Source organism: Sceloporus undulatus, chromosome 6 (genome assembly GCF_019175285.1).
Source record: "Sceloporus undulatus isolate JIND9_A2432 ecotype Alabama chromosome 6, SceUnd_v1.1, whole genome shotgun sequence".
NCBI classification, from domain to species: Eukaryota; Metazoa; Chordata; class Lepidosauria; order Squamata; family Phrynosomatidae; genus Sceloporus; species Sceloporus undulatus.
This window is the reverse complement of record NC_056527.1, coordinates 100,185,830-100,193,848: the sequence shown is the minus strand read 5'-3', so window position 1 is coordinate 100,193,848 and position 8,019 is coordinate 100,185,830. Positions and strand designations below refer to the sequence as shown.

Sequence of the window (8,019 nt, the reverse complement as noted above, 5' to 3'; positions counted from 1 at the left end):
ACAATTTGCTTCTTTTCTCTCACAAAGTCAACAATATAAAACTATCTTGGAGAATGGCAAAAACATTTCTGGACCAACCTGAGACAACCACAATAATCATGAGGAATGGATTTTGCTCCCAATAGAATGTGGAATTATTGAAGGAGTCAGTTTATGCATTGATTCCTATACTGTAGTTTTAATACCTAATTTAAGGTTGAAACAATGAAGTGGGACAATGAGACCACAGTCAATGAGTTCATTCTTTTGGCATTCTCCAGCCTAGGTCACCTCCAAATCCTCCTCTTCTTTGTGTTTCTTCTTGTTTATCTGATGACTGTGATGGGAAATCTGCTCATCATTTTGACAATAATTCTGAACAGCACTTTGCACAGCCCCATGTATTTCTTCCTCCAAATCCTTTCCTTTGCAGAAGTTGGATTCACTTCCACTATAGTCCCTAAACTGCTTGTGAACCTTCTATCTGAGAAGAAGACCATTTCATTATCAGGATGCAGGGCCCAGATATATTTTATCTTCTTCTTTGGGTCAATGGAGTGCTTCATATTAATTGTCATGGCATATGACCGCTTTGTTGCCATATGCAACCCTCTACATTATGCAGTCATAATGAACAAGAAGTTCTGTATGTTGCTGGTAGCAATTGTGTGGGTTTTGGTAATCCCTATTGCAACTATACAGAGTACATGGCTGCTGAGTTTCCCATTCTGCAAATCCAATACAATTTCTCATTTCTTCTGTGATACTCCACCAATTCTTCAGCTAGCCTGTTTGGACACTTCCCGGTTTGAGATATTCACCCTCATAGAAACATTTATACTTTTCCTCTGCCCCTTCATGTTGATCCTGGTCTCCTACATTCATATTATCAGCACTATTCTGGGAATGACTTCAGTGGAGAGGAGGCGGAAAGCCTTTTCCACCTGCTCTTCACACATTATTGTTGTGACACTGTTTTATGTATCTGCAGGTCTGACACATTTTCATCCTAAATCAAGTTATGGCCCAGCAAACCGGCACCTGCTTTCTCTCTCTTATGTGGTATTTACACCCTTACTAAATCCCTTAATCTATAGTCTACGAAACAAGGAAGTCAAGGGAGCCTTAACCAGGTTTATCAAAAGGAAAATGCATTGCTGTGAATGATGTCATGCTTGCTGTCCAAAGGCTTATCTAATCCAGTGATCTGTCATTACAGTAGACAATCCAGAAGCAAAATAGGTGTGTGACCCTTTCAGGCTATCATATTTCTAAACAGAACAAACTACAAGAAACACCAGAACTGATTCTCCTCCTTCTCCTTCTCTCCTTCATGAAAGCACATGGCATCCCTACATGGCTATGTAATCGCTGGCAGGAATCATAGAAGAGATGACAAGGGCAGTAGCATGACCAGAATTGACATCACCTGGTGAGATCACTCATGGTATCACCTTCCCCCCCCCCCCTCAATTGATCTCCTCTCATAGATGCCCTCCCTTCAACCACTAGATGGCTTTGAGCTTGCTTCCTTTGACCAGAGAAAAGATGTGCAGGGAGGGGAAATTTTCTTCTCCTTGTAAGAATGTCCAAAACTATCCAGTTTTTGAAGATGTTACTACTGCTTGGAGAAATATGTTTAAATTACTTTTCCCTGATGCAAGAGTGAATAATTTACATAAGCACATCCCTAAAATATAGTTCTTTCCCTATTCTTATTTTTCCTGAAACAGATGGGCCTGTATTATTACATGCAAGTATTTATGAGTAAAGCTATTTTAATATAATTTACAAAGAAAACTGAGGCATTTTCTAACTCTGCTAGATCCTGTGTGTCGGCAGGTAAAATGAGCAGCTTCTGTCTAGTGAACTGATGACTCTGCTTGGAGAGATCCACCACTGCCTCTATGGGAGAAGCAAAGGGCTGCAGCAGTACAAAGCCTAGTATTGCTTTTTTAAAAGAAGGAAACAGGTAGGGGTATTTATAAACAGCAGTTATCATACCTGCAGATTGCAGTTCAAAGTATGGTAGTTTAAATTACTGAGCAAAGCAAAGTAAAATGTGAGTGAGTAAAAATAAGAGCCATTCTGCTTTATGGACAATATCTTCTTTTCTTAAACCAGAAGATCCTCTCTGGAATGCCTGTAAATGTATTAGGCAGAAGAGGAGGGTGAAGGGAGAAAGGTTAAAGAGGTTGCCCCCCCCCACACACACACAGATACATCCAGAACATAGAAGAATAAGCACTCAAAAAGAAGAGAATCAAAAATGATTTTATCATCCTTGGGACACTCAGAACATTATCACACAGGGCTCCAGGCAGGGACAAGAACAGGACAAAAGGAGCCTGGAAAGGAACAGAACGAGTGGGGGACACATTTTACTGCACACAAGGAAGTCCCTCGCTTATTCCATTCTCTGCCCTTCCATTCCCAATCCGTCCCCAGAACGGGAACGGAATGGAATGAGTGGGGGACTTTGTGTGCAGTAAAATGCATCCCCCACTCATTCCACACTCATTCCTGGCCCCTTCCATTCCATTCTCGTCTCGTATCTGGAGCCCGTGGTGCAATAAAGTTCTCAATTTGAATTAGCCCTAGGACATAATTCCAAAGGAACTCAACAGTGGGAACATCATTTTAACCAAATATTTTCACGGTTGTACTGTGTAATGGCAATCCTGTGAACATTTACATATAACTTAGTGGGACATGCTTCCAAGCAATAGGCATAGGGCTGGTCTGTAAATCTCTTTTGTTGTGTTTTTTTTTTTTTTTAGAATAAATACATATCATATATGGCAACTATATCCCATTGACTACCATGCTTCCCATTATTTTAGTTTACAAATCCAGTCAGTCCCATTCAGAATATTTGGGAATGGTGTCATTGTAAATGAAAACATCAGGAGGTCATCAGGCTAGGAAAGAGAATATTACCACTTTAAATGTGAAAATGATATTACTGTATTGAAAAAACCGGACTTAGAACAACACAATTTCATTGAAAAACTATCTAGCTACTGAGGCTTCCTCTCATTCTCCCTCTCTCATTCTCTCTCTCACACAAACACAGATCACACTGGAATAACTGAAGAACCTATACCAGTCCACCAAGAGATAACAACAATCTGACCACACATCAGTTGTAAATGTGTATGAAAATTAGGCATAGAATGTGTGATAAATGATCATGGGTTTATGTAGAAGTGTCTAGATGACTGCATCTGAGACCTGATGCACGCAATGACTAATAAACAGATTTTAAAAAATAGTCAAGGATTGAACAAGTCACTAGGGTAGAAAAATGTTTTTTTTTAAAAAAAAAAAGTTGGTGATTTATAGCTGAGAAAATTTATCATGCTGACCCATCTGTCTTGAGTGGGCCAAAGTTATGATGAGCTGGGGTCCCTGAAGTCCAAGGTTTTCCATGTAGGCCCTCCTTGCATGGAGCGACAGAATCATCATGCAGAAAAACTGGAATTTTAAATGGAGATGTTACAACAAAAAACCAGACCAACTCTACCTTCTGTTCTGGCTTAAAAACAAGGGGAAAGAAGAAAAAGCATGATTAAATTTCCAACTATGCGAAGATTCTACCAGCTTTCTAAATCCAGAGCTCCTGGTTAGAAGCCCCTCCTGGTGTGCTTAGAGAGAGCCAGAAACAAAAGGCCTCATTCTGCTTTTTATAACCTCTGCTCAAAACCATCTTGAAGGTTCATGCTTCTGCCCAGCTGCTCATCTAATTGGGCAATTGCAATCTTGTCACCTGTGATGCTGAGCCTCATTGAAATGTACTCATTGAAATGGAAGGAATCTTATTTATCACAGGCTAAAGTGTGTGAACCTATGGCCCGTTACATACGGGCTCTTCTGGCACCCCTGTCACATGCTAGGGGTTGGCCGAGGACCTAGCATCCATACCGGCCTCACCCCAGCACATGATGGGGGCATAAAGATGGTGGTGCCCTATACACACGAGCACCTCCATCTTTACGCGCTGGACGCATTGCGTCTGCACGTGTCGCCCCAGAAATGACACCGCAAATGTGCCCCTTGCGCTTTGCGGCGCCTTTTCGGGGCCTCAGAAGGAGCGCAATTTCCGCGCTCCTTCTCGGCAGTGTCCAGGAGCCGCGCCGTTTAAAGGCTGCGGCTCCTGGACAGTGCAAGCGCCGGCGGCAGCAGACCACCGCAATCCGGCAGTCTGTAATGCGCCAGTGTACCTCACAGAGTAAAAAGCTGAATTCAGTTTCTGACTAGTCCCTGAATAGGAATGCAATCCTTTCAAGCCCACTAGATATTGTAGACACATTATCTCCAAACAGTCAATACACTTAATATGCTACATAGTGTAGCTGTAACAATTTGATATCATTTTAACTGTCATGGCTCCATCAGGATATGCAGTTTGGTTGTGGTATTTATGTTATTTGCAGGACAATTCTTGCTCATCTCCTTGACTTACAACACTAGAGCTTTTTAGCAGAGAATTCTAAATATCTCACAGAATGATACATTGCAGGATTCTATGAAGTGGATCCTGCCTGTGTGCCAACCACCCTTCAATTGAGCCCTTTGCTCCAGATCAGTGTTGCACATTTCAAAGGAAAACACCACTCATTGGAGTGTCTAGTTTTTTTTAAAAAAAAAATCAAAATGGAGCCACTAACTAGTAACCATTTCATCCCTCAATATATGTAGTAGAGGCGAACAATGTCAAACTTTAAAAAACCCAGCTGGAAATAGATTTTTTTTCTTTACCTATTCTTTGTCTGGTTTCTGAGACTTTTATTACTTGCCCACTGTAAGAAAGGGCTCACCTCACAAGCTGAGTGGGATAAATAGAATGTGGTTTTACTTAGGCTGCATCTGCACTGCAGAAATAATGCAGTTTGACTCTGCTTTAATTGCCATGGCTCCACCCCACAGAATCCAGGGATTTGTAGTTTGTTGCGGCACTGGAGCTCTTTGACAGAGAAGACTAAACAGCTTACAAAGCTACAAATTCCAGAATTTCATAGCATGGAGCCATGACAGTTAAAGTGGTGTCAAATTGCATTATTTCTGCAGTGCAGATGCAGCCTCTGATTCTGATTTAACTTGTTTATTACACATTTATAGCCATCTGTTTTGGTTCCAAGCTTTAGCTACAGTACATCCCAGATATTATTGTAATATTTATTATCTTTTAAAAATGGAACACATGTCCATATTGCCAAGTTTCATCCCTTGCATTTCTATAACGAAACTGCTTTGATTCTATGTTGAAAAATTGGTATTGTAGATTGAACTGATTCAAAATTAAATTAAATATTTAATGAAAAGATGAGAAAGTGAACAAGATGCAACTTCTCTGGAATCATACTCTTCCAGCTCTTTGACTGTATATATCTGTGATAACAAATAAATTGATTAAAACAATGACTGATGTTTGAAACATATATACATAAACTTTAACATGTGGTTGTGAATAACGTGATAAGGATTATTTTCTCCCATCCACCACCATATGTTTGATCAGAGAGAAAGGACATGAGAGGCCACCATATACAGAGGTTGATTCTCTCCAATCTATCCTACACTAAAAATAGTTTCTTGTTCCTGTGCTTTTGTATTTTGAATTAGTTTGCCAACAAATTTCCCCAGTGTCTTTTTCACTTCTCTGTTCCTCAAACTGTATATTAGCGGATTGACTAAGGGTGTTAAGATTGTGTAAAAAACAGAGAACACTTTGTTTAACTTTCTCATGCTTTCTGTATTTGGCAGCACATAGACAATGATCAGTGTCCCATAATAAATTGTAACCACAACAAGGTGAGATGAGCATGTGGAGAAGGCTTTTTTCCTTCCAGTGGCAGATGGGATTTTCAAGATGGTGGTGATGATAAACATGTATGAAGTCAGAGTCATCAAAAAGGGGGGCAAAGTGAAAATGGTTGAGAATATGAAGCCTAACAGCTCAAAATTCTGGGATTCACTGCAGGAGATTCTTGCCACAGGTGTCAGATCACAGAAAAAATGTTCAATTTCAACTGGGCCACAGAATGTCAGCCTTATCATCAGATACATCATTACTGACATTGATAGAAACCCATTCATCCATGATGCAACTGCCATGAAAATGCAAAGTTTCTCAGTCATGAGGGTTGCATAATATAGTGGTTTACATATAGCTACATATCTGTCATATGACATCATGGCCAAGAGTCCACATTCTGTAACAGCCAGAGCAGCAAAAAAATAAAACTGTGCAATGCAGCCAGGGATGGAAATGGCTCCATTTCCCCTCAGTGTGACCAAGACTTTGGGGAGGATGGTTGATGTGTAGAAGATCTCCAAGCAAGACAGGTTAGCAAGGAAAAAGTACATGGGAGTATGTAGGTTATTATTTGCCACAACCAATCCAATGATGAGAATGTTCCCAGTCATAGTAAGGATGTAGATCAGTAACAATGAGAGGAAAAGGACAGCCTGTGCATCTTGAAGATCCCCAAATCCATGGAGAATTAATTCTGTGATGATAGTTTGATTTCTCTCTTCTCTGATTGCCATCTCTTGTACCTAGGAAAATTTATAATTCATTGAATGGTTAACCATGACTAAATATTAAATACAATGCATTTCTATTTAATATTGCTGTAACATTGCTTACGTTAGCTATTTTTCATTTCCCATATCTTGCCTGTTCTTGATATGGGAAAACCATGAGACAGTGAGTTGTGGGTAAAAGGTTAAGGTAAAAGCTTCCTGTTTGACAAGGTTGTCAAGTCATGTCTGACTGTAGAAAGCAGTGCTCATCTCCATAACTAAGCCAAAGAGACAGCATTGTCAAAGACGACTCTGTGATCATGGGATCAGCATGACTGAACAGAATGCTGTTACCTTCCCATTGTAGTTGTACCTATTTATCTACTTGCACTTTTACATGCTTTCAAACTGCTAGGTTGCCAGAAGCTTGAATTAGTGACGGGAACTCACCCCATCACATGGCACTTGGCCCTCAAACTGCCAATCCATCAATCTTGAAATTGACAGAGTCAGTGTCTTAACTACTGGGGTGGATGCCATGTTACATTTCTTACACTAGCTTACCCAAAGCCACTATATTTGTTTGACATGTACTGTGTTCAGTATGTAATCACATTTGACACATCAGTCTTAAAAGTCAGCAAGTTATGTTTCCACATTTCCATTTTATCACATGCTTATTAGGCAAGAATGTTATTTTTCCACCTCAGGTTTTGCCCCCCTTCAAAACCCTTCTTTGTTTTGTTTTAGAGTATAGCAAAATGTGAACATAGATGGCGACAATGTTTCTGTTCATGTTTTGTAGTTTATTCCTGATGTTTCATCCGCATCTGTGGCTCACATCTTCAGAGAATGCATTCTCTGAAGATGCCAGCCACAGATGCGGACAAAACGTCAGGAATAATATGCTCTGTTCATATTTTCTTATAGAAATACTAGTTTTCCACAGGCTGAAATTGTGAATGATATGAGCCACATCTTGCCTTGCAAGTGCAAGTGTGTATATGTGTGTTGAAACAAAATTTAAAAAGTGCATTAAATGGATACTGTTTAAAAATATGCTGTAAGAACAAGCTGCAGTCAATAGACAAGGTTTGGCAAGGTAAAATGCATACAAAAATCCATACATCTTCACAAATTTTCAAATGGGAAGAAAACTACAATGTCACAACTTGCTATGGTATGGATACTGATAAGATAAGGGTACAAGATAAGGGTGCAAGTAGGATTTGGGGAAATACAATTAAAATGATGCTGACAGACTTTCACAACTCTGCCTAGGAGAACTGGGAACAAATTCTCTTCTCACTTTAAACAGACTACCTGCTGCTCTCTTTCTCTCTCTCTGGTACTCTCCCTCTTTCAAACACACACACACACACACACACACACACAAAACATTGTCACTCCTACCTACAATCTGCCTTTGGAGGAGGAGATCGTAATGGTCAGGTAGGCAGTGGGAGCTCTGGAAGTAAAATGTAGGAAACTTTCCTTCCTTCCTTCCTTCCT

The 8,019-nt window shown here is 40.0% G+C and overlaps 2 protein-coding genes across 2 annotated transcripts; one reads left to right on the top strand and one right to left on the bottom strand.

The window, feature by feature from the left end:
* Positions 1-204: 204 nt before the first annotated feature.
* On the top strand, positions 205-1,146 carry LOC121933691 (olfactory receptor 10A2-like). Its single transcript, XM_042473676.1, has one exon. It carries the CDS (start codon positions 205-207, stop codon positions 1,144-1,146), a length of 942 nt encoding a protein of 313 aa, XP_042329610.1.
* Positions 1,147-5,550: 4,404 nt separating this feature from the next.
* On the bottom strand, positions 5,551-6,531 carry LOC121933690 (olfactory receptor 5B21-like). Its single transcript, XM_042473674.1, has one exon. It carries the CDS (start codon positions 6,529-6,531, stop codon positions 5,551-5,553), a length of 981 nt encoding a protein of 326 aa, XP_042329608.1.
* Between the last annotated feature and the right edge of the window lie 1,488 nt (positions 6,532-8,019).

What these genes read in the sequence shown, in the direction of transcription:
- LOC121933691 (XM_042473676.1), top strand. Translation starts at nt 205, where the DNA reads ATGAAGTGGGACAATGAGACCACAGTCAATGAGTTCATTCTTTTGGCA.
- LOC121933690 (XM_042473674.1), bottom strand. Translation starts at nt 6,531, where the DNA reads ATGGCAATCAGAGAAGAGAGAAATCAAACTATCATCACAGAATTAATT.